We start from the raw sequence: 26,683 nt of genomic DNA, 5'->3' as shown, positions 1-26,683 counted from the left end.
TGAAGTTTATTTATTGCTTTATCCGTGAACAATGAACCTTTTTTTGTGGGATACACATAAGGCAATTCTAGGTCTTGTGGCATGTTTTGGTTAAACTATCCCCAATTGACCCTCTGCATGCACAGTGCATTCTTCCAGTACATGTACTGTGGACTCTTCCATCACATGAACAGCTGATTCTCAAGATCTTGCACACTAATGAGATGCTATTGCGCCCACACTACTACACTGTCTGAGCCAAGGACGACATGCTTTCTGGTAAGTTTTGATTACAATACTGGGTGGGGTGAGTATACACTGCTCAAAAATATAAAGGGAACACTAAAATAACACATCCTAGATCTGAATGAATGAAATAATCCTATTAAATACTTTTTTCTTTACATAGTTGAATGTGCTGGCAACAAAATCACACAAAAATAATCGATGGAAATCCAATTTATCAACCCATGGAGGTCAAAATTAAAGTGGAAAACCACACTACAGGCTGATCCAACTTTGATGTAATGTCCTTAAAACAAGTCAAAATGAGGCTCAGTAGTGTGTGTGGCCTCCACGTGCCTGTATGACCTCCGTACAATGCCTGGGCATGCTCCTGATGAGGTGGCGGATGGTCTCCTGAGGGATCTCCCAGACCTGGACTAAAGCATCCGCCAACTCCTGGACAGTCTGGTGCAACGTGGCGTTGGTGGATGGAGCGAGACATGATGTCCCAGATGTGCTCAATTGGATTCAGGTCTGGGGAACGGGCGGGCCAGTCCATAGCATCAATGCCTTCCTCTTGCAGGAACTGCTGACACACTCCAGCCACATGAGGTCTAGCATTGTCTTGCATTAGGAGGAACCCAGGGCCAACCGCACCAGCATATGGTCTCACAAGTGGTCTGAGGATCTCATCTCGGTACCTAATGGCAGTCAGGCTACCTCTGGCGAGCACATGGAGGGCTGTGCGGCCTCCCAAAGAAATGCCACCCCACACCATGACTGACTCACCGCCAAACCGGTCATGCTGGAGGATGTTGCAGGCAGCAGAACGTTCTCCACGGCGTCTCCAGACTCTGTCACGTCTGTCACGTGCTCAGTGTGAACCGGCTTTCATCTGTGAAGAGCACAGGGCGCCAGTGGCGAATTTGCCAATCTTGGTGTTCTCTGGCAAATGCCAAACGTCCTGCACGGTATTGGGCTGTAAGCACAACCCCCACCTGTGGACGTCGGGCCCTCATACCACCCTCATGGAGTCTGTTTCTGACCGTTTGAGCAGACACATGCACATTTTGTGGCCTGCTGGAGGTCATTTTGCAGGGCTCCTCCTGCTCCTCCTTGCACAAAGGCGGAGGTAGCGGTCCTGCTGCTGGGTTGTTGCCCTCCTCCACGTCTCCTGATGTACTGGCCTGTCTCCTGGTAGCACCTCCATGCTCTGGACACTACGCTGACAGACACAGCAAACCTTCTTGCCACAGCTCGCATTGATGTGCCATCCTGGATGAGCTGCACTACCTGAGCCACTTGTGTGGGTTGTAGACTCCGTCTCATGCTACCACAAGAGTGAAAGCACCGCCAGCATTCAAAAGTGACCAAAACATCAGCCAGGAAGCATAGGAACTGAGAAGTGGTCTGTGCTCACCACCTGCAGAACCACTCCTTTATTGGGGGTGTCTTGCTAATTGCCTATAATTTCCACCGGTTGTCTATTCCATTTGCACAACAGCATGTGAAATTTATTGTCAATCAGTGTTGCTTCCTAAGTGGACAGTTTGATTTCACAGAAGTGTGATTGACTTGGAGTTACATTGTGTTGTTTAAGTGTTCCCTTTATTTTTTTGAGCAGTGTATTTCATATAGAGGTCGGCCGATTATGATTTTTCAGCGCCGATACCGATTATTGGAGGACCAGCGAAAGCCGATACCGATTAATCGTCCGATTAAAAAAAAAATATATATATATAATGTGTGTGTATATATATAAATTTATTTGTTATAATGATAATTACAACAATACTGAATGAACACTTATTTTAACTTAATATAATACATCAATAAAATCAATTTAGCCTCAAATAAATAATGAAACATGTTCAATTTGGTTTAAATAATGCAAAAACAAAGTGTTGGAGAAGAAAGTAAAAGTGCAATATGTGCCATGTAAGAAAGCTAACGTTGAAGTTCCTTGCTCAGAACATATGGTGGTTCCTTTTAACATGAGTCTTCAATATTCCCAGGTAAAAAGTTTTAGGTTGTAGTTATTATAGGAATTATAGGACTATTTCTCTCTATACGATTTGTATTTCATGTACCTTTGACTATTGGATGTTCTTATAGGCACTTTAGTATTGCCAGTGTAACAGTATAGCTTCCGTCCCTCTCCTCACTCCTACCTGGGCTCGAACCAGGAACACATCGACAACAGCCACCCTCGAAGCAGCGTTACCCATGCAGATCAAGGGGAACAACCACTCCCAAGTCTCAGAGCGAGTGATGTTTGAAACGCTATTAGCGCGCACCCGCTAACTAGCGAGCCATTTCACATCGGTTACACCAGCCTAATCTTGGGAGTTGATAGGCTTGAAGTCATAAACAGCGCAATGCTTGAAGCACAGCGAAGAGCTGCTGGCAAATGCAAGAAAGTGCTGTTTGAATGAATGCTTACGAGCCTGCTGCTGCCTACCACCGCTCAGTCAGACTGCTCTATCAAATCATAGACTTAATTATAACACACAGAAATACGAGCCTTAGGTCATTAATATGGTCGAATCCGTAAACTATCATCTCGAAAACAAAACGTTTTCCCTTTCAGGGAAATACGGAACCGTTCCGTGTTTTATCTAACGGGTGGCATCCCTAAGTCTAAATATTCCTGTTACATTGCACAACCTTCAATGTTATGTCATAATTATGTAAAATTCTGGCAAATTAGAGCCAGGCAGCCCAAACTGTTGCATATACCCTGACTCTGCGTGCAATGAACGCAAGAGAAGTGACACAATTTCACCTGGTTAATATTGCCTGCTACACTGGATTTGTTTTAGCTAAATATGCAGGTTTAAAAATATATATTTCTGTGTATTGATTTTAAGAAAGGCGTTGATGTTTTTGGTTAGGTACAGTCGTGCAACGATTGTGCTTTTTTCGCAAATGCGCTTTTGTTAAATCATCCCCCGTTTGGCGAAGTCGGCTGTCTTTGTTAGGAAGAAATAGTCTTCACAGTTCGCAACGAGCCAGGCGGCCCAAACTGCTGCATATACCCTGACTCTGTTGCAAGAGAAGTGACACATTCCCTAGTTAAAATAAATTCATGTTAGCAGGCAATATTAACTAAATATGCAGGTTTAAAAATATATACTTGTGTATTGATTTTAAGAAAGGCATTGATGTTTATGGTTAGGTGCAACGTGTACCTAAGCGATTATATGCAACGCAGGACAGGCTAGATAAACTAGTAATATCATCAACCATGTGTAGTTAACTAGTGATTATGATTGATTGAATGTTTTTTAAAAGATAAGTTTAATGCTAGCTAGCAACTTACCTTGGCTTCTTACTGCATTCGCGTAACAGGCAGGCTACTCGTGGAGTGCAATGTAAGGCAGGTGGTTAGAGCGTTGGACTGGTTGGACACAGTTGAAGTTGGAAGGTTACATACACCTTAGCCAAATATAATAAAGATTGAATCCCCGAGCTGACAAGGTAAAAATCTGTCGTTCTGCCCCTGAACAAGGCAGTTGACCCACTGTTCCTAGGCCGTCATTGAAAATAAGAATGTGTCCTTAACTGACTTGCCTAGTTAAATATAGGTGTAAAAAAAAATCGGCGTCCAAAAATACAGATTTCCGATTGTTATGAAAACTTGAAATCGTCCCTAATTAATCGGCCATTCTGATTAATCGGTCGACCTCTAATTTCATATATTATACATGATTTTTTTGTTAACTAGTAGCCTACATCAAACTGTGTTTAAATCATTTCTAACTTGTTAACAATTTCTGCTTGTTCGTTTTTGCTACCATGTGGGTTTTAGCTTGCTTGAGACCGTTAACTGAGGAGCGTTAAATCACCTGTTTCCATACATGTTTCATTTTAAAATATGTATCTTACAAAGGAGTTGTTTAATCTAACTGCTGAACTATTTATCTGTACATGGAATTGTATTTTGTTTTTAAAATCTTTTTTCTAATCTTTACAGGAAAATGCCACGTGCACTATCTGATGTGTGGAGACATTTCACTGCAGCTAATGTAGAAGGAAAAGCTGTGTACATTTGCAAATACTGTGCCAAATAATATTTAAAGAATGCAACAAAGATGCAGAATAATCTGGCCAAGTGCATAAAGTTCCCTCAGCACTCACAACAAGCAACCTCTGACAAAAGTCCCTCTACTTCTATTCGAGGTGAAAAGGATGAATCAGACACCTTATCGATAGCAACAGCTCATGGTCCTCCTGGAATCAGAAGTTTTTTTGACTCCATGGAGGAACGTAGTCAGAAATGCTGATGAATGTCTTGCCCGAGCTGTGTATGCAACTGGTTAATCGCTGATGCGCACAGGCAATGTGTATTGGAAGAGATTTCTGATTATTCTTCGCCCAGCATACACCCCTCCAACCAGACATGCTTTATCTACTAATTTGCTGGATGCAGAGTTCAACAGAGTTCAAGTGAAGATCAAGCAAATCATAGAGAAAGCAGACTGTTTTGCAATCATCTCTGATGGGTGGTCGAATGTTCGTGGGCAAGGAATAATTAACTACATCATCTCCACCCCTCAACCAGTATTCTACAAGAGCACAGACACAAGGGCCAACAGATACACTGGTCTCTACATTGCAGATGAGCTGAAGGCAGTCATCAATGACCTTGGACCGCCGAAGGTATTTGCACTGGTAACAGACAATGCTACGAACATGAAGGCTGCTTGGTCTAAAGTGGAGGAGTCCTACCCTCACATCACACCCATTGGCTGTGCAGCTCATGCATTGAATCTGCTCCTCAAGGACATCATGGCACTGAAAAGAATGGATACACTCTACAAGAGTGCCAAGGAAATGGTTAGGTATGTGAAGGGTCATCAAGTTATAGCAGCAATCTACCTCACCAAGCAAAGTGAGAAGAATAAGAGCACCACATTGAAGCTGCCCAGCAACACCCGTTGGGGGTGGTGGTATCATCATGTTTGACAGTCTCCTGGAGGGGAAGGAGTCTGTCTAAGAAATGGCCATATCACAGTCTGCCGATATGGACAGCCCCATCAAGAGGATCCTTCTGGATGATGTATTTTGGGAGAGAGTGGTAAGCAACCTGAAACTCCTGAAACCTATAGCAGTAGCCATTGCAGAGATTGAGGGAGACAATGCCATCCTGTCTGATGTTCAGACTCTGCTTGCAGATGTAAGAGAAGAAATCTGTACTACCCTGCCCACTTCACTGCTGCTCCAAGCAGAGGAAACTGCAGTTCTGAAATACATCAAAAAGCCTGAAGCCCATACATGCCGCAGCATACATGTTGGACCCCAAGTATGCTGGCAAGAGCATCCTGTCTAGGGCAGAGATCAACAAGGCCTATGGTGTCATCACTACTGTGTCTCGCCACCTTGGCCTGGATGAGGGCAAGGTTCTTGGCACTCTGGGGAAGTACACTTCCAAGCAAGGGCTTTGGGATGGAGATGCAATATGGAAGTCATGCCAACATATCTCATCAGCCACCTGGTGAAAGGGACTTTGTTGATCTGAGGCTCTTTCCCCTGTTGCGTCCATCATCCTCCAAATCCCACCAACATTAGCCACCTCAGAGCGCAACTGGTCCTTGTTTGGGAACACACAAAAAAGCACGCAACAGGCTGACCAATACAAGGGTTGAAAAATTGATGGCCATCCGGGTAAATTTGAGGCTTTTTGAGCCTGACAAAGAGCCATCCTCAACAAGGTTGGAAAGTGACCATGAAGATGAGGCCTCAGAGGGTGGACATTGAGGAGGTCCAGGGAGAAGACATGGAAGCCTGAGAGGAAGACAACCAAAGCTTGAGTTTCTAGACTATCATTTTACAGATGTATGTTGAAAATGTTTTTGGGAGATGCGATGGATCATTCAATATTCCATTTCTTTGGTTGTTCAGTGAAATCATCCCATGTGAAGAGTCAACTAATTTAATTAAAGTTCAATTCGTAACAATTTTTATTTTATTTTTCTATTGGAAGGATTTAATCATTTGCAATTATGTCTACTTATGATAAGGTAAACAGTTTATGTTTCTGTCTCCATATGATATGGTAAATATATCCAATGCAAAAAACATCTACATTTAAATAGTATTAATATTCATTTGCATATATTTCCATTAATTCCCATATATTCCCACGGAAAGTTTCATCTCTTGAATATTCCCCAAAATTTGCAACCCAAGTTGTGATCCAGAGTCATATTTATTTTCCAAGCTATAGCACACTATTTTACATACAGCATGGTATTAATGGACCAAAGAGTTTGGCCTGCTTCGTGTTTTCATTTTTGCCATGGAATTTTATTTGCTATACTGGAATCGTCACATCCCGAATAGTGAGTTTGTTTTGAATGGCAACTCAGGCAGCACAAGGTATAGACTAGAACTAATAAAGGTTAAATAACTGAACTGAGCTGTATCCAAAATCAAATTGCAGGTTTTTTTACTAGCTTTTGAGTAAATCTGCTGAGTTGCCAAGCAGATTGTTGGCCTTAACCTTCTTGCTGTAGATGTGCATTGTAAACACACCACTGTAACTTTTTGTGGGGAGAACTTAGTTATCATATCCGTAGGTAAGTACTGTGATGTTTCCCCATTTAAAGTCAGGGTAATAAAAATGGCATCCACAAGTTTATCTGATTCTAGGTAAGTATGGCACCGGAGGGGAGGGCTGCCGTCTTATCGGCTCTTAACCAACCATGCTATTTTGTTAGTTTATTTGCGTTTGTAACTTGTTTTGTACATAATGTTGCCGAAAAGAGCTTCTGGACATCAGAACTGGGATTACTCACCTCAGATTAGACGAAGAGTTGTTCTTCAATGAATCGGACGCGAGGGCTATGCTACAGACACCAGACCCAGATCCCCGTGATTCACTGGAAAAGGAAACAGGTTTCGTGGAAAGAGATCAGGATGCCTTGTGAGGATCAGGCGACGAGTTGCTATTCTGCCCTCAATCGCTGGAAAATAAATTGGACGAACTGAAAGCACGTATATCCTACCAACGGGACATTAAAAACTGTAATATCTTATGTTTCACCAAGTCATGGCTGAACAATGACATTAAGAACATACAGCTGGTGGGTTATACACTCTATCGGCAGGACAGAACAGCAGTCTCTGGTAAGACACGGGGCAGTGGCCTATGCATATTTGTAAACAATAGCTGGTGCACGATATCTAAGGAAGTCTCAAGGTTTTGCTCGCCTGAGTATCTTAAGCTGTAGACCACACTACCTAGAGAGTTTTCATCTGTATTTTCCGTAGCTGTCTACATACCACCACAGGCTGGCACTCAATGAGCTGTATTCCACCATAAGCAAACAGGAAAACGCTCATCCAGAGGCAGCGCTCCTAGTGGCCGGGGACTTTTATGCAGGGAAACTTAAATCAGTTTTACCTAATTTCTTTCAGCATGTTAACTTCTATGGGCTACGTGGGACGCAAATTCAAAACAACAAAATGTCATAATTCAAATTTCTCAAACATACAACTATTTTACACCATTTCCTTAATCCAACCACATTGTCCGATTTCAAAAAGGCTTTACGGCAAAAGCATAAAGTTAGATTATGTTAGGACAGTGCCAACACAAGAAAAACCACAGCCATTTTCCAAGCAGGAGAGGGGTCACAAAAACCAGAAATACAGCTAAAATTAAGCACTAACCTTTGACGATCTTCCTCAGATGACACTCCTAGGACTCAATGTTACACAATACATGTATGTTTTGTTCAATAAAGTTCATATTTATATCCAAAAACCCCATTTTACATTGGCGCGTGATGTTCAGAAAATATTTTGCCTCCAATTCTGCCGGTGGATCAGCACAACAATTTACAAAAATACTCATCATAAACGTTGATAAAATATTAAACTGTTATTCAAAGAATTATAGATGAACATCTCCTTTATGCAACCGCTGTGACAGATTTCAAAAAAGCTTCATGGGGAAAGCACACTTTGCAATAATCTGAGTACGGCGCTCAGAAAAAGACATCAAGCAATACAGATACCCGCCATTTTGGAGTCATCTAAAGTCATAAATAACATTAGAAACATTCACTTACCTTTGATGATCTTCATCAGAAGGCACTTTCAGGTATCCCAGGTCCACAATAAATGTTGTTTTGTTCGATAAAGTCCATAATTTATGTCCAAATACCTCCTTGTTGTTTGCGCGTTCAGTAAAGCTACTCCAAATGTTGGAATTGCGCCGAAAATTTCCCGACAAAAAGTTATATTTACGCTCGTTGAAACATGTCAAACGTTGTAAAGCATCAATCTTTAGGGCCGTTTTAATGTAAAACTTCAGTACTATTCCAACCGGACGATTCCAATGTCTTGTAAAACATTATGGAACACAGCTACCCCTCACGTGAATGTGCGTAACTGAGGCCATGTCATTCTCTCGGTCATCAGACTCCAGGAGGTCTTGTTCGCTCTCTGTTGACTACAAAAGCCTGAAACACATTCTAAAGACGGTTGACATCTAGTGGAAGCCTTAGGAAGTGCAAATTGAACCCTAAGTCACTGTATACTGAATAGGCCCAGTCTTGAAAAACTACAATCCACTTCCTGGTTGGATTTTTTTCTCAGGTTTTTGCCTGCCATATGAGTTCTGTTATACTCACAGACAGCATTCATCCAAACTACTCAATACTGCCCCGGGCCCAGAAAGGTTAAATGTGCAACCAGAAGGAAAACATTCTAGACCATCTTTACTCCACACATAGAGACGCGTACAAAGCTCTCCCTCACCCTCCATTTAGCAAATCTGACCATAACTCTATCCTGATTCCTGCTTACAAGAAAAAATTAAAGCAGGAAGCACCAGTGAATTGGTCTATAAAAAATGGTCAGATGAAGCAGATGCTAAACTACAGGACCGTTTTGCTAGCACAGACGAATATGTTACGGGATTCTTCCGATGGCATTGAGGAGTACACCAGATCAGTCACTGACTTTATCAATAAGTGCTTCGAGGACGTTGTGGCCACAGTGACTGTGGGTACATACCCCAACCAGAAGCCATGGATTACAGGGAACATTCACACTGAGCTAAAGGGTAGAGCTGCCGCTTTCAAGGAGCGGGACTCTAACCCGGAAGCTTATAAGAAATCCCACTATGCTCTCCGACGAACCATCAAACAGGCAAAGTGTCCATACAGGACTAAGATCAAATCGTGCTACACCAGGTCGGACGCTCGTCGGATGTGACAGGGCCTGCAAACTATTACAGACTACAAAGGGAAGCGCAGCCGAGAGCTGCCCAGTGACACGAGCGTACCAGACGAGCTAAATAACTTCTATGCTCGCTTCGAGGCAAGTAACACTGAAACATGCATGAGGGAATCAGCTGTTCCGTACGACTGTGTGATCACGCTCTCCACAGCCGATGTGAGTAAGACCTTTTAAACAGGTCAACATTCACAAGGCCGCTGGGCCACACACATTACCAGGACGTGTACTCCGAGCATGCGCTGACCAACTGGCAAGGGTCTTCACTGACATTTTCAACCTCTTCCTTTCTGAGTCTGTAATACCAACATGATTCAAGCAGACTACCATAGTCCCTGTGCCCAAGAACACAAAGGTAACCTGTCTAAATGACTACTGACCCGTAGCACTCACATCTGTAGCCATGAAATGCTTTGAAAGGCTGGTCATGGCTCACATCAACACCATTATCCCAGAAACCCTAACCCATTCAGAGACCTGACTGTGTGGTGCAAGGACAATAACCTTTCCCTCAACGTGATCAAAACAAAGGAGATGATTGTGGACTACAGGAAAAAGAGGACCGAGCACGCCTCCATTCTCATCGACGGGGCTGTAGTGGAGCAGTTTGAGAGCTTCAAGTTCCTTGGTGTCCACATCACCAACAAACTAACATGGTCCAAGCACACCAAGAGAGTCATGAAGAGGGCACGACAAAAACTATTCCCCGTCAGGAGACTGAAAAGATTTGGCATAGGTCCTCAGATCCTCAAAAAGTTTTACAGATGCACCATCGAGAGCATCCTGATGGGTTGCATGACTGCCTGGTATGGCAACTGCTTGGCCTCCGACCGCAAGGCACTACAGAGGGTAGTACATACGGCCCGGTACATCACCCGGGCCAAGCTTCCTGCCATCCAGGACCTCTATCCCAGGCAGTGTCAGAGGAAGGCCCTAAGAATTGTCAAAGACTGCAGCCACACTAGTCATAGACTGTTCTCTCTGCTACCGCACGGCAAGCGGTACCGGAGCGTCAAATATAGGTCCAAGAGGCATCTAAACAGCTTCTGCCCCAAGCCATAAGACTCCTGAACAGCTAATCAAATGGCTACCCAGACTAATTGCATTTCACTGTTGTATTCGGCACATGTGACAAATACAACTTGATTTGAAGTAGAACAAATGCCGGAATGTCGCAGTGTCCCTTTAAGTTAGTATTGTCATAAGATTTGAATTAGTTGAGTGTCTGTGATAGTTGACTGAGGTTAAGAACACTTGGTGCAGGGCCTCCCGGGTGGCGCAGTGGTCTAAGGCACTGCATCGCAGTGCTAGCTGTGCCACCAGAGATTCTGGGTTCGAGCCCAGGCTCTGTCACAGCCGGCCGCGACCGGGAGGTCCATGGGGCGACGTACAATTGGCCCAGCTTCGTCCGGTTTAGGGATTGTTTGGCCGGCAGGGATATCCTTGTCTCATCGCGCACTAGCAACTCCTGTGGCGGGCCGGGTGCAGTGCACGCTGACCAGGTTGCCAGGTGTACGGTACATTGGTGCGGCCGGCTTCCGGGTTGGATGTGCATTGTGTCAAAATGCGGTGCAGCTAGGTTGGGTTGTGTTTCGGAGGATGCATGGCTCTCAACCTTCGCCTCTCCCGAGTCCGTACGGGAGTTGCAGCGATGAGACAAGACTGTAACTACAACCAATTGGATACCACAAAATTGGGGAGAAAAAAAGGGGTAAAATAATTTTTACATTTTTAAAAAGAACACTTAGTGCTTATTATTCAAGGGGAACGTAGGCGAAGGCTAGCCCTTTTTACATTTCAGTTGACAGTTTCATAGATTTATATGTGGGGTATCCTTATGGGAAAAATGGATGGGATAATGTTTAGCTCCCAGTTCAGACAGGTTTTTTAAAAAAGTCATTGATTTGCTTAATGTTTTCTTTTCTGAATCTGTGTCTTTTGTCTTCTGTAGAGCTTTCCACCAGGAACACTTGGAAGATTCTCAATACGAAGTGCTCCGAGTCACTGAAGTGCCTGCCCTGCACCACTCATTCCTAGACCATACCAGTGTAAATCAGAACCCTACTTTGGTTCAGCACTTACCTGCAAGTCTCGGGTCTTTCCAAAGAGCATGTTGCCAATGCCGTCTCTCTGCTCCATTGTCTGGTTACACCGGGGGATCAAGCTAAAGAAAGTGCTTTATTTCTCAAACACAGGCCAGGTCTGACTTTCAACCATTCACACCAACACTCAGAGTTCAGTCATGCTTCTTAGTTTTAGTTGAAAATTCCTGAATAGTGTTGCCCTCACAATAAATCTCCTCAACACTCTGGCACTTCACTGCCCTGGTCAGTGTGTATCATAGTTGGACATCTTTGCACATGGCTGTAGAGGGCTTCCAATTCATAGCGCTTTATGTCTATAACAAAGACTGGGAGGAGGACCTTGACCTCCAGCCAGGGGACATACTGACCGTCAGCAAGACGTCACTGACATCCCTTGGGCTCAAGGATGGGGACGAGGAGCACCCGGAGCGCCTGGGATGGATGGTGGGAGTCAACAAGCGCACCAAGCAGAGGGGAGACTTCCCTGGGACGTATGTCCAGTATGTGGGGCCTGTGAAGTTGTATGTGGCGCCCAACCAGCCTTTGCAGCAGAGACCCCTCCCAGCAGCCCCCAGGCCTCAGCCTCCCCCAGCACAGCAAGGTAGGACACAGTGCCTTCAGAAAGTATTCATACCCCTTGACTTATTCCTCAATTTGTTATTACAGCCTGAATTTAAAATTGGTGAGGAAAACATTTTATTTAATCAATCTACACACAATACCCCATAATGACAAAGTGAAAACATGTTTTTAGGCATTTTTGCTAATTTATTGAAAGTGAAGTACAGAAATATCTCATTTGCATAACTATTCACACCCCTGAGTCAATTCTTTGTCGAGGCACCTTTGGCAGAGCTTACAGCTGTGAGTCTTTCTGGGTAAGTCTCTTAAGAGCTTTCTTCAAGCTCTGTCAAATTGGTTGTTGATCATTGCTAGACAGCCATTTTCAGGTCTTGCCGTAGATTTAAGCCATAACTGTAACTCGGCCATTAAGGAACATTCTCTGTCTTCTTGTTAAGCAACTCCAGTGTAGATTTGGCCTTGTTTTAGGTTATTGTCCTGCTGAAAGGTGAATTAATCTCCCAGTGTCTGGTGGAAAGCAGACTGAACCAGGTTTTCGTCTAGAATTTTGCCTGTGCTTATCTCCATATCCTGAAACTCCCAATCCTTAACAGTTACAGGCATACCCATATCACTATGCTTGAAAATATGGAGAATGGTACACAGTAATGTGGTGCATTGGATTTGCCCCGAACATAACACTTTGTATTCAGGACAAAACCGTTTATTGGTTTGCCACATTTTTTGAAGTATTACTTTAGTGCCTTGTTGCAAACAGGATGCATGTCTTGGAATATTTTTATTCTGTACAAGCATTCTTCTTTTCACTCTGTCATTTAGGCTAGTATTGTGAAGTAACTACAATGTTGTTGATCCATCCTCAGCTTTCTCCTCACAGCCATTAAACTTGAACTGTTTTAAAATCACCATTGCCCTCATGGTGAAATCCCTCAGTGGTTTCCTTCCTTCTCTCCGGCAACCGAGTTATCTTTGTAGTGACTGGCTATATTGATACACCATCCAAAGTGTAATTAATAACTTCACCATGCTCAAACGTCAGCTCCCCCCATCTACCAATAGGTGCCCTTCTTTGCGAGGCATTGGAAAACCTCCCTGGTCTTTGTGGTTGAATCTGTGTTTGAAATTCACTGCTCGACTAAGAGACCTTACAATTATCTATATGTGTGGGGTATGGAGATGAGGTAGCCATTTAAAAAAATGATGTTAAACACTATTATTGCACACGGAGAGAGTCCATGCAATTTATGTGACTTATTAAGCACATTTAACTCCTGAACTTATTTGGGTTTTCCATAACAAAGGGGTTGAATAATTATTGACTCAAGACATTTCAGATTGTACTTTTTTCTTAATTTGTCAAAATTCCACATTGACATTATGGGGTATTGTGTGCAGGCCAGTGACAAAAAAATTGAAATTGAATCAATTTTAAATTCAGGCTGTAACACAACAAAATGTGGAAAAAGTTGAGGGGTGTGAATACTTTCTGAAGGCACTGTATACTGTAAATAGACTCCCCACATTGGGGGTTGTGTTTTAAATATGAACACCCCAAGCAAGGTCATAGATTCATTCAACAGAAGTGTTCTGAAAATAGTGTTATGACAAAAAGTTGAATGGTTAACTTCTGCATACAAAAATACAGTACGTACAAGAGCAACAAACCCTGTCTACTTTTTCAACATTCTAGATTATCCCCCGTTTTTACTCTTTTTTTATTTTTTTGTTGTATTATTTACCCATAATTATTGTCTTCACACAGTATCAGCCCACCTTCCATTTCCCAATGTACTTCAATTTTCTGCCTGTTGCTCCCCTTCTGGAGGCAGTAAATTGTGTTGCTTGCTTTGGGAGCTCGGACAAAGCACCAGGTCAGTCTGGAAAGGGAGCAGGTAGGGGAGCTTTCTGCTGAAGCAGCACATTCCTCTGGAGTCACGTGGCACTGCTTCAATATTTGCCTTCTATTCATTCTCTGTAGGGGGCAGGTCAGCTCAGTTCCTCTCCAGGCCACAGGCCTGCTAGGAGAAATGGAAATGGTACCCACAGCTGCCCAAGCAATTCCAACCTGTTAGACTTGGACACGTTTTCCCCATGTCCCCTCTCTTTGCTGCAGTCCTGCTACATATTGCATACTTGCTTTTCTTTTTATGTCTCTAAAATGCCATGGGTTGTAGAGTAGTTTTTCCTTCTATTTAGTCATTACTGACAATTTGCTCTCAAATGCATATGAAAAGGTTTTTGACACAATTTGATTGGGAGTTAAATCTAATTTATACCTAACGTATGTACACAACTAGTTACGCAAAATGGCTTCCCTGCATAGTTGCATCGAGTTATACATTTTGGGCTGTACACCTCCGTGTATTTTTGCAACTTATGCCTATCTACTCAGGACAGGCCTAATTGTATTCCTGCATTGCATACGTACTTCAGGTATAGTAAATGTGGCTTTAGGCAAAACCCCTGTCATCAAACTAAGGATAGTTTGTGATATTGTAGGTGGATTGAGTGCAATATGAACTTGACATGCAATTTAGAGGTTTTTTTAAAGCCCAGGCGAACTACCTTCGTCCTTGGAGAAAAAGACTCAGCCATGCTGTATAATTTAGTTTCCAGACATGCTCTACATTCTCATTCTTTTAATTGGGGAATGTTAAAGGATTATTTTACTGGCGGGACCTATGTTAGTTATATTTAGTCTGTCTGCAGGAGACACATACCATTAAGTGCAGCCAATGGACTAGTAAAGATACCCAGCCTTGGGACAGGGAGTGACGATGGACCGTTCTACAAATTGGGTTGAGCAGGCAGTGGTGTACGGGAACACAGGAAGTGACACAGCCCAAAGCCTGGTGTCCAGGTTTCTTAATTTTCTCCACAATTCTTCCATCTAACTAAGCAGCTGGAGTAGAATGAAACTGCTTAGAATGGCCACTGTGAGGCTAGCAGAGACTTTGACAGTTCAATTGCTGAAATGTGATTATTTTGTATTTTTTTGCTCAACAACATCTCAGGAACTCTACAACAAAGCATTTAAGACTAAGGCAACTAAATAAAAAACAGACATTTTCATTTAAGTGTAGACGTAGGCCTACTCCTTCGCAGGGCATTTTCAAAAAAAAACTTTGCCAAGATTTCCTAGGCAAGCAATGATTAGTTGGTTCTTTTCCCCAAAACACAGAATGACTTTAGGTCTACAGCTGCTTCTCCTAAAGAAACGGTATTATTTTTGCCTGGCTACCCATCTGCATCACTCCGGCCAAATGCCACGCCCAGTAACGTTTCTTCTCCATGAGTCTGGATTTGCTTCCTCCCCGAGGACTTCTCCAATGTGAGCAAATTAAAAGTGTTCTGATTGGCCCCAGAAACCGATGGGTTGGGCCAGAGCCAGCCTACATGAATCATGGTATTTTGACGTCAGCACAAACGACTTCTAGGGTAGCAGGTTCAGACGATTGATGTATGGAACGATTGATAGAAAGCTAAATTAAATTCAGAATGAGTCATCAGGCAAGTATTAGTTTACACGAAACCCCAAAATCTGGGCAACTTTGTGTGTGTAGGCATGTATGTGAGTGGTGAAGAAAACAAATAGAGACATCCTAGGCTTATTGGCTTTGAGGCAGATGTACAGAATATGTTGATTGTCAAGCAAATAACTGTCGGTCTCACGGTAATTGACCGTTTAACATAAACACATTTAGCATCTCCTGGCACACAGCTGACACACAACCTACAAGCCATTTTAAAAAGTAGAATAAATCCATATAATATAGCCTACACCTTCACAATAAATCCATTATTTATTTTAGACAGGTCTACAGAAGCATGATATGAAGAACATGTAGTCTATTTCAGAAGAACATAATAGAATACTCTGAGTTGTCCTTAAGTTAGGTCCTGATCTGGCTATGCCATATGGCTGTGGGCTACACTAGTTCATTTAGCAGACAAGATTTGCCTAATTACTGTGACTAAATGGTCATGTGGGGTTTGATGTGACCGCCGGTGTGGCGGTAATACGGTCACCCAGCAGCCCTAGTCATAGTCACTACTGAAGAAAACATTTTCTATACAAAACAAGTTTTTACATCTAGGGCTATTGTTTCCTTCCGACAATGTGTTTAATAAGCTTGGGTCCATTCTGCCCTCTCACATGCAAATGTTGGTTTAATTATGGCAGTATTTTGTGCAGTGGCCAATAGGTATATTTTCAGATGGTCAATGCAGTCGGTAGGGTAGGCCTACAACTTCTTGAGCTGTGTTTTTGATTGAGTCCTCTGTCTTTGATATTGTTCTGTGGAGGATTTATATTATTATTTGGCTTATGAGTCCTCAGCTCACTACTAGTTCCTGAACTTTACACACACACACACACACACACACACACACACACACACACACACACAGTTCTTTAAAGCCATTTCATATGTCGATAGTATTTGCAACATAACCTTATGTAGTCTAATGCACTGTTTGTAGTACAGGCAAATAGGTTTTTTTATTGTATATTTATTTTGTTTTTGTATTGTACAGTTGCAACTTAGCAAGACTGACTCAAACATGCAATACTCAGCCACCGTACAGCAGCTAGGTTCCAGAGCATTTGGGAAAGGCGACCCTCGGAAGAGAGAAGGCTGCAGAGAAGCAGGGGGGTGGGGCGGACGTTATACAAGAGGGAAATCGCGAGCCGGGCAGCAATTTTCCATGTTTAACGTGCAGCAGAGAGGGGGAATGTGCTGACATGGTACTTTCTGTGAACTCCAAAATGATCAGACGGGGTTTAGGCTTGCGCTGCCAGGAGGCATGGGGTGCCAAGCTTATACAGTGGGCCTGAAAATGAGGCTCTGGCGCACTGCCACCGGAGGTTATGCCTGTTCAGGGTTTAATTTTTTTTTTTAAATCCTTCATTGTGCTACACTGAGACACTTGAAAAACCCTCCTCACGGAAAGGGCTGTGGTGAACCAGGGCCTTGCCATGGAGTGGAGGAGGGGAGAGTGAAATTCCTGAAAGAAAATTAAACTGGGTATTTGTTGTGAAAAGATTAAAAGTTATTTAAGGGGCTGTTGTAATTTTGATTGAGCTTTGTTTGGTGACTTTGATTGCAACAGATTTGCTGTAATAATTATTTTAAACAACATCAAGGCCTAATGGGTATCCTATCCTATTTGTCTTCCAGGGCCTTCAGCTCATGAGTTTGTCCAGCCTTTTCCACCCCCAGAAAATGCCCCCCCTACTTTGGTGAAGTTGGTAGAGGCCATTGAGAAAAAAGGTAAGATGGCTGTGTGATATCGGAACATGTTTGAATCTGATGTGTTTAGTACAAGTCATTTGACAAGAGAAGCAGCAGCATTGACCTGAAAATATGCCATATACTACTTTCGATGTGGCATTAATGTATCAGTTATCCATACTTGCATGAACACTAATGCTTTGGTAGAATATATTTTATGCATGACATGTACTGTACAGTGCCTTCAAAAGGAATTCAGACCCCTTGACTTTTTCCACATTTTGTTACGTTACAGCCTTATTCTAAAATTGATCAAATTGTTTTTTTCCCCTCAACCATCTACACACAATACCCCATAATCACAAAGCAAATGCAGGTTTTTGGAAATGTTTGCTAATTTATAAAAAAATTAAAACTGAAATATTACATTTATATAAGTATTCAGACCCTTTACTAAGTACTTTGTGGAAGCACCTTTTGGCAGCGATTACAGCATCTGTTAGATCGGGTTCAAGTCCGGGCTCTGGCTGGGCCACTCAAGAACATTCAGAGACTTGTTCCGAAGCCACTCCTGCATGGTCTTGGCTGTGTGCTTAGGGTTGTTGTCCTGTTGGAAGGTGAACAATCACCCCAGTCTGAGGTCCTGAGCACTCTGGAGCAGGTTTTCATCAAGGATCTTTCTGTACATTTCTCCGTTCATCTTTGCCTCGATCCTGACTAGTCTGCCAGTCCCTGCCGCTGAAAAACATCCCCGCAGCATGATGCTGCCACCACCATGCTTCACCGTAGGGATGGTGCCAGGTTTCCTCCAGACGTGACGCTTGGCATTCAGGCCAAAGAGTTCAATCTTGGTTTCATCAGACCAGAGAATCTTTAGGTGCTTTTTGGCAAACTCCAAGCGGGCTGTCATGTGCCTTTTACTGAGGAGTGACTTCCGTTTGGCCCTGCTACCTTAAAGGCCTGATTGGTAGGGTACTGCAGAGATGGTTGTCCTTCTGGAAGGTCTCTCATCTCCACAGAGGAACTTTACAGCTCTGTCAGTGACCATCAGGTTCTTGGTCACCTCCCTGACCAAGGCCCTTCTCCCCCGATTGCTCTGTTTGGCCGGGTGGCCAGCTCTAGAAGAGTCTTGGTGGTTCCAAACTTCTTCCATATTAGAATGATGGAGGCCACTGTGTTCTAGGGAACCTTCAATGCTGCAGACATTTTTTGGTACCCTTCCCCAGATCTGTGCCTCGACAATCCTGTCTTAGAGCTCTATGGACAATACCTTCGACCTCATGGCTTTCTTGATTTTTTGCTCTGACATGCAGTGTCAATTGACCTTTTTATATAGACAGGTGTGTGCCTTTCCAAATCATGTCCATTCAATTGAACTTTTCACAGGTGGACACCAATCAAGTTGTAGAAACATCTCAAGGATGATTAATGGAAACAGGATGTACCTGAGCTCAATTTTGAATCTCATAACAAAGGGTCTGAATACTTATGTAAATAAGGTATTTCTGTTTTTTATATTTAATAAATTAGCAACATCTAAAAAAAAACCTGTTTTCGCTTTGTCGTTATGGGGTATTGTGTGTAGATTGCTGAGGATTTTTTTTATTTAATTGTGGAATAAGGCTGTAATGTAACAAAATGTGGAAAAAGTCAAGGGGTCTGAATACTTTGCGAAGGCACTGTATACATACATATATTTACAGTATTTAGCTTTGATCATGGTCCACTTAGATCCGCATGGTCTACAAACAGTGTTATTTAAAAGGTGGATCTGAGCTAGGGGAGACACCCTGGCTTTGATAGGAACTCTCCTCTGCCTTTCCTCATTTGGGCAAATGTCCATCCTTGTTTTTATCTCTTTACATATTTATTTTGGGATCCACCCCTGTAAACATAATTTGCTTTTCATACAACCACATGTTTCGTCCACGTTCCCTGAGAGGACGCAGGAGTTGAGCAAATCGAATTGAGAAAAGGCCCTCTCCTCTCTCCGTCTGATCTTAGACCTTTCAGACGTAGCACTCCTGAAAGTGTCTCCTGGGCCTCCAGGTAGCATGTGGAAGGCCAGGTTAGTGTTGAAATGTTGCAGTTAGCGTCTTGGTCATGTATTTTCAGCTCTGGGTGCTGTATTTTGGATGTTTATACGTGTAACTAATTGATCCACTAATAGAGGCATGTCAGGAGAGAAGAGACTATTTCAGAAGGGTGTGTGTGTGTGTGTGTGTGTGTGTGTGTGTGTGTGTGTGTGTGTGTCAAACTCTTGCAGGTTTGGAGTGCGAGACGCTGTATAGGAAGTCTGGATCCTTGGCTGCTGGCAGTCATAGACAGAGCCTGAACTTTGGTAAGACCCTCTTTTTCTCTTGCACCTTATGCTTGTGCATGAATGCATTGTTCTTACAGTCAACTCTTGCTGTGCTGTACAAGTTGATAGAGTCTGTTGCCATGGTCGGGTAGTCATCCATTCCTGTAGGATAAAAAGGAATTTACTCCGAACCCTGTGACTTCAATGATTGTGATGTTGTTCATTCTATAGCCTTGCCTATTGAGTTGTTGAGTTAGGAAAAGAACTCAGAGGGGTGATGACCATGCTGTCCTCGTGGGTCCTGTAGGATACAGTACATGCTCTGTTTGTCTTTGCTCTATTTCAACAGTTTTAACACAGCCTTTGTTTGTGTAGAGAAATAGGCCAGTCTGTTCAAACGGATCAAAGAGACGGATGGTTCTGCAGTGCCCCCCCCCCCAAGACAATCTTGCATATATTTCACTTCTCTGTGAGCCCCACTGTACTGAAGAGTGAGGACAGCCTCGGGAGTGTTATTTTCACTCCGTGACAGATTTTGCATTAATTGCAATATAATTGTCTCTACGAGTTCGTTCCGCTTGTTATTCTGTGCTTATCTATATACATGGCACTGTTTGTTTCGACTGGAGAAAGTGAACACTTGTCTGGAGAAAGTGAACACTTGCCTGGAGAAAGTGAACACTTGCCTGGAGAAAGTGAACACTTGCCTGGAGAAAGTGAACACTTGTCTGGAGAAAGTGAACACTTGTCTGGAGAAAGTGAACACTTGTCTGGAGAAAGTGAACACTTGCCTGGAGAAAGTGAACACTTGCCTGGAGAAAGTGAACACTTGGGTGTTCCTAGGATTCAAGTGACCTGGGACTTGCTTAGCAACATCCATGCCAAAACGAGTTTGAGTACGGTCTCTCTAAGATTTGAGCAGACAGGAAGATGTAGGCTAGATCAAGTGTCACCAGCATGTTCTGAGATGCACACCCCCACCCCCCACAAACACACCTTTCACATGCCACAGACAGACCGACCCAGATTCTCCCCATGCTCACACACACTCACACATGCCAGACACTCTCCCCACAGTCTATCTGCTCAGATGGAGAGCTGGACCGGGCCAGGCAGGCCTTTTCAGACAGCTGTTTGCTAGCTGAGGCGTGACAGAGCAGTAAGCAGCACCCAGCCAGTCTGGCCTGCCTGTCGCATCAGTGAAAGAGGAGGAGGTTGTTATTTTAGGCTCTCAGACACTGTCATAGGACTAGTCTGGACACTGTTTCCCAGACAGCACACTTAGCCGCACCAGAAACTCTGGCCACAAAGCACAACTCTTGGGACACCGTACCACAGAACAGGAGAACCAGCGATGTACACAAACAGACTCTGCAGTGTCTGAATTAGCGACCAAAAGTGTTCTTTTTACAGAGCTCTCTGAGCCTGAGATGGGCCAGTACGATGTCCAGGCGCTCTCAGGGGCCCTGATGGGATTCCTGCAGGACTTGCCCTCCCCCATCATCCCAGAGTGTGTTTATCCCAGCCTGAAGACTGCCCTGCAAGAGGAAGCAGGTAACGGCACCTTTAGCACTAACATGCTTCTTCATGTATCTCATTAAGAACTGATGCAAGTGATTCCAGGAGCATATTCTACTAACAAACAACAACAACAAAAACGGCTATCATTGAAGCACACTATCAGGTGACTGTTGAAAGAATTGTGTATATTTTGGAATCGGCTTAGAAATACAAAGCAAAATGTGAATTTGGCATTAGATAGAAAATAATGTTGTCAATGTATCATTGTGTCTCAAACCCAAGGCACTAAGGTTGTCACTCAGTCTCCTTGCTGGTTCTTATTTCCCAGAGCTGTCTGTCGAGGAGACAGGCAAGCGTTTGCTGAAGGCGCTGGAGCCCCCGGCCGTGCCCCTGCCAGGCCTGCTCACCCTGCAGTACCTGCTCAGACACTTGGACCGAGTGGGCCAGAGCTCGGCCCACAACGGCCTGGACCCTCACACCCTTGCACTCCTCTTCAGCCCTCTGCTGCTCCCCGCTGGGTCAGTCTCACATTTAAAGAAATACCTATGTTGGTAATGGGGGGGCTGTCCAGCCAATAGACACAGAGGGAGAAATACTGGCCAGCCAATAGACACAGAGGGAGAGAGAAATACTGGCCAGCCAATAGACACGGAGAGAGAAATACTGGCCAGCCAATAGAAACAGAGGGAGAGAGAAATACTGGCCAGCCAATAGAGAGAGGGAGAGAGAGATACTGGCCAGCCAACAGAGAGAGGGAGAGAGAGATACTGGCCAGCCAATAGAGAGAGGGAGAGAGAGATACTGGCCAGCCAACAGAGAGAGGGAGAGAGAAATACTGGCCAGCCAACAGAGAGAGGGAGAGAGAGATACTGGCCAGCCAACAGAGAGGGAGAGAGAGATACTGGCCAGCCAACAGAGAGAGGGAGAGAGAGATACTGGCCAGCCAACAGAGAGAGGGAGAGAGAAATACTGGCCAGCCAATAGAGAGAGGGAGAGAGAGATACTGGCCAGCCAACAGAGAGAGAAATACTGGCCAGCCAATAGAGAGAGGGAGAGAGAGATACTGGCCAGCCAACAGAGAGAGAAATACTGGCCAGCCAATAGAGAGAGGGAGAGAGAAATACTGGCCAGCCAATAGAGAGAGGGAGAGAGAGATACTGGCCAGCCAACAGAGAGAGGGAGCGAGAGATACTGGCCAGCCAACAGAGAGAGGGAGAGAGATACTGGCCAGCCAATAGAGAGAGGGAGAGAGAGATACTGGCCAGCCAACAGAGAGCGGGAGAGAGAGATACTGGCCAGCCAATAGAGAGAGGGAGAGAGAGATACTGGCCAGCCAACAGAGAGAGGGAGAGAGAGATACTGGCCAGCCAACAGAGAGAGGGAGAGAGATACTGGCCAGCCAACAGAGAGAGGGAGAGAGAGATACTGGCCAGCCAACAGAGAGAGGGAGAGAGAGATACTGGCCAGCCAACAGAGAGAGGGAGAGAGAGATACTGGCTAGCCAACAGAGAGAGGGAGAGAGAGATACTGGCCAGCCAACAGAGAGAGGGAGAGAGAGATACTGGCCAGCCAACAGAGAGAGGGAGAGAGAGATACTGGCCAGCCAACAGAGAGAGGGAGGAAGAAATGCATCAACATGACCAACATCCTCTTGAGTTCATGCGGTTGTCAGTCTACAAAGTGTCTGGCTGTAGAAATGGTCTGCAGGTTGAGGTAGAAGCCATAAACACGTCTGTGTTCCTGGAAGGACACTATTCTCTGAAGTCAGCAGAATATACAGTACGTCCCCTCAACACCTCTCCCTCCTGTACTGGTGGAAAATATGACTCCCCTCCTCCCGTTGAACCACTCTTTCCACCGTACTCTGAATGACTTACGTAGGAGTGTATTGATTTTTGTCCAGGTCAGAAGAAGATCGTCAGGTTTCTGCCCAGGTGCTGGAGAGACTGCTGGTGGTGAGGGCCTGGGAGCTGGAAGAAATGCCACCAGGTAAACACAAATCAAATCACATTTTATTTGTCACATGCGCCGAAACAGGTGAAATGCTTACTTACAAGCCCCTTAACAAACAATGCAGTTCAAACAATAGAGAAGAAAATATTTACTAAATAAACTAAAGTTAAAAAAAATTTAGTAAAAAAGTAACACAATAATGAGGCTATATACACATCACATACACACTATCACTGTCCCGTGTGGCTCAGTTGGTAGAGCATGGTGTTTGCAACGCCAGGGTTGTGGGTTCGATTCCCACGGGGGACCAGTACGGAGAAAAACATTTATGCATTCACTACTGTAAGTCGCTCTGGATAAGAGCGTCTGCTAAATGACTAAAATGTAATGTAAAAAACACCTCTATCTCCTGTGTCCATTTTGAATGGATGTCCCACTGTATTGTGACACCACCACCTATTGGTCCCTTTGACAGCCCTACCTCCCAAACCTTCCAAAACCAAAGCCATGGCCTCCTCTGTGATCAATGGAGACGGCAGCAAGATGGCCGATGCAGAGTGGTACTGGGGAGACATTTCCAGGTACAATTTATCTGGCTATAGAATGAATCCAGTGTTAGTGTCCACACTTGGTTATTTACAGTTGAGACCACAATCTTCTGTTTTAAGAAGAAATGATTGTCACTTGTCACTCATCTTACTCACCCAGCTTTAGTGACGTAATCATGCAATTTTTTCCAGAGAGGAGGTGAATGAGAAGATGAGAGACATGCCGGATGGGACTTTCTTGGTCCGAGACGCCTCAAGCAAGGTGCAAGGAGAATACACATTGACTCTCAGGTAAGGGTATTGATCATTTAGTCTGTCTAAAAGAGACTAGTTTGTCTCTCTTAAAATAATCTTCAAGTACTCCCCAGTCACTCGTTTCAAATGCAATGACCTTCCACCACTTTGGATAGCTTCCAGAGACTTTCACAGAACCTCTGTAACATTGTTCAACTGCTCTGGACTTTTCTAGAAAAGGGGGAAACAACAAGCTGATCAAGATCTTCCACCGAGGCGGCAAGTACGGTTTCTCTGAGCCGCTGACCTTTTCCTCTGTGGTGGAGCTCATCCTGCATTATCACCAGGAGTCGCTGGCCCAGTACAACCCCAAGCTGGACTCACGGCTACTGTACCCCATCTCCAAATATCAGCAGGTACTAGAATGATTCTGTTAATGTTGGTTTGACTTCTGGGCCTTATGTCAATGGGGTTACTTGGTTTTTAAATAGACGATAGAAGAGAAAAGGAATGCAGCCTTCGAACAGCACCCTTATGCTTTCTGGAAAGCCTTACATTTCTTATGGCACATGCATTAAGGAAAATCCCAAACCCATGGCATCCCCAAGAGGACTGCAATAGCTTGTCTGAAATGTTATCAAACAATTATGATTAAGTGAGGAGAGTTTGCTTGCTGCCCCTCCATTTGAAATACATGGAGCCCACATTGAGTGTTCTATAGCTCAACATCTTGGTTGTATCTCTCCCTCAATGTGAGCAAGACAAAGGAGCTGATCGTGGACTACAGGCCCCCATTAACATCAACGGGGCTGTAGTGGAGCAGGTCGAGAGTTTCAAGCTCCTTGGTGTTCACATCACCATCGATCTATCATGGTCCAAACACACCAAGACAGTCGTGAAGAGGGCACGACAAAACCTTTTCCCCTTCAGGAGACTGAAAAGATTTGGCATGGGTCCCCAGATCTAAAAAAGTTTGGCAGCTGCACCATCGAGAGCATCCTGACCGGTTGCTCGAGAGCATCCTGACCAGACTCCAGTCACCCTAGTCATAGACTGTTCTCTCTGCTACCGCAGAGCAAGCGGTACCGGAGCGCCAAGTGTAGGACCAAAAGGCTCCTTAACAGCATCTACACCCAAGCCATAAGACTACTGAACAATTAATCAAATGGCTACCCGGACTATTACATTGATCCCCTCCATTGGTTTTGTACACTGCTGCTACTCGCTGTTTATTATCTATGCATAGTCACTTCACCCCTACCTACATGTACAAATGACCTCTAACCTGTACCCCCGCACACTGACTCGGTACCCCCTGAATATAGCCTCGTTATTGTGTTACTTTTTATTATTTTTTACTTTATTTGGTAAATATTTTCTCAACGCTTCTTGAACTGCACTGTTGATTAAGGGCTTGTCAGTAAGCATTTCACTGTAAGGTCTACACTTGTTGTATTCGGCGCATGTGACAAATAGTTTGATTTGGTTAGTTAATGGTGTTTGTTATTTCCAGGACCAGGTGGTGAAAGAGGATAACGTGGAAGCAGTAGGAGAGCAACTGAAGGTGTACCATGAACAGTACCAGGAGAAGAGCCGGGAATATGACGTCTTGTATGAAGAGTACACTCGCACCTCTCAGGTAATATTCAACACATCCATTTCACTGTCCCATTTGGGTCTGGGTTCCATAGCACTTGAAATGAGCGAAACCTCGTCTATTTTCCCTGTACAGGAGTTACAGATGAAGCACACGGCCATCGAGGCCTTCACCGAGACCATCAATATCTTTGAAGAGCAGTGCGAGACCCAAGAGCGCTACAGCAAGGAGTACATTGACAAGTTCCACAGGGAAGGAAACAGCCAAGAGATTGACAGGTATCTACATTGCCTGTTGTAGGATTTTCATGTTATGATACAGGGTTTGAACTAGCCCTCTGACTGAAGCCTGTAGTGATTATGACTATGAAGTGGGGGACCTCCCAATCTTGTCGCTCCACCTTACAGAATCCAAAGTAATTCAGATAAGCTGAAGTCTCGTGTGACTGAGATCCATGACAGCAAGCGGAAGCTGGAGCAGGACCTGAAGGAGCAGGCAACGGACAACCGAGAGATCGACAAGAAGATGAACAGTCTGAAACCAGACCTCATGCAGCTGAGGAAGATCAGAGACCAGTACCTGGTGTAGGTTACACACACACACACACACACACTTTACAATGCAAAACTGAAATGTTTAGGAACCTGGGAACTAACTGTTAGCTTGTGTTAACGCCCCAGGTGGCTCAATCAGAAGGGCACCAGACAGAAGAAGATTAACGAGTGGCTTGGGATCAAGAACGACGTGGAAGAGTGAGTTAAACCAATGTGGCCGTCTGACAGGTGTGATACATCACCATGTTTAATCATGTCTTATCGTGTATCATATTGACCCTGGTTTCATCCCCTCTTCTCCCTCCCAGCCTCTATTCTCTGGTGGATGAGATGGATGACCTGCCGCACCATGATGAGCGCACCTGGTACGTGGGCGACATCCAGCGCGGCCAGGCCGAAGAGCTGCTAAGGGGCAAGGGTGACGGCACCTTCCTGATCCGAGACAGCCAGTCCCAGAAGGGCTCCTACGCCTGCTCTGTAGTGTGAGTCCCATTAAGCTGATCTGCGGTCACATAATGATTTGGGTTAGAAATACGACTAGACTGTTGCATGGGCTTTAGCCAGGTTTGTCAGATGTTTTCCGGACTCACCTGCCGAGATGATGCCTGAAAATCTCAAACA

At 44.3% G+C, this 26,683-nt stretch overlaps 1 protein-coding gene across 2 annotated transcripts in view; it reads left to right on the top strand.

The window, feature by feature from the left end:
- LOC115151679 (phosphatidylinositol 3-kinase regulatory subunit gamma) overlaps nt 1-26,683 on the top strand; it is a 42,680-nt gene that overhangs the window by 14,919 nt on the left and 1,078 nt on the right. Inside the window, exons 2-15 of one of the 2 annotated variants that reach the window (XM_029695819.1) lie at nt 11,405-12,138; nt 17,300-17,392; nt 19,620-19,694; nt 21,069-21,209; nt 21,505-21,694; nt 23,080-23,165; nt 23,605-23,710; nt 23,870-23,968; nt 24,147-24,327; nt 25,425-25,550; nt 25,644-25,786; nt 25,916-26,092; nt 26,189-26,260; nt 26,371-26,544. In XM_029695819.1, coding sequence (XP_029551679.1) covers nt 11,814-12,138; nt 17,300-17,392; nt 19,620-19,694; nt 21,069-21,209; nt 21,505-21,694; nt 23,080-23,165; nt 23,605-23,710; nt 23,870-23,968; nt 24,147-24,327; nt 25,425-25,550; nt 25,644-25,786; nt 25,916-26,092; nt 26,189-26,260; nt 26,371-26,544 — 1,988 coding nt within the window. In that variant the 5' untranslated portion in view covers nt 11,405-11,813. Of the gene's footprint in view, nt 1-11,404; nt 12,139-17,299; nt 17,393-19,203; nt 19,422-19,619; nt 19,695-21,068; nt 21,210-21,504; nt 21,695-23,079; nt 23,166-23,604; nt 23,711-23,869; nt 23,969-24,146; nt 24,328-25,424; nt 25,551-25,643; nt 25,787-25,915; nt 26,093-26,188; nt 26,261-26,370; nt 26,545-26,683 lie in introns of those variants that run through there. The other variant, XM_029695820.1, reaches the window with a different exon arrangement.

This window comes from Salmo trutta, chromosome 17 (genome assembly GCF_901001165.1).
Source record: "Salmo trutta chromosome 17, fSalTru1.1, whole genome shotgun sequence".
Classification (NCBI taxonomy): Eukaryota; Metazoa; Chordata; class Actinopteri; order Salmoniformes; family Salmonidae; genus Salmo; species Salmo trutta.
Note: the sequence above shows the minus strand (reverse complement) of the source record. Positions and strands in the feature narration are given on the sequence as shown.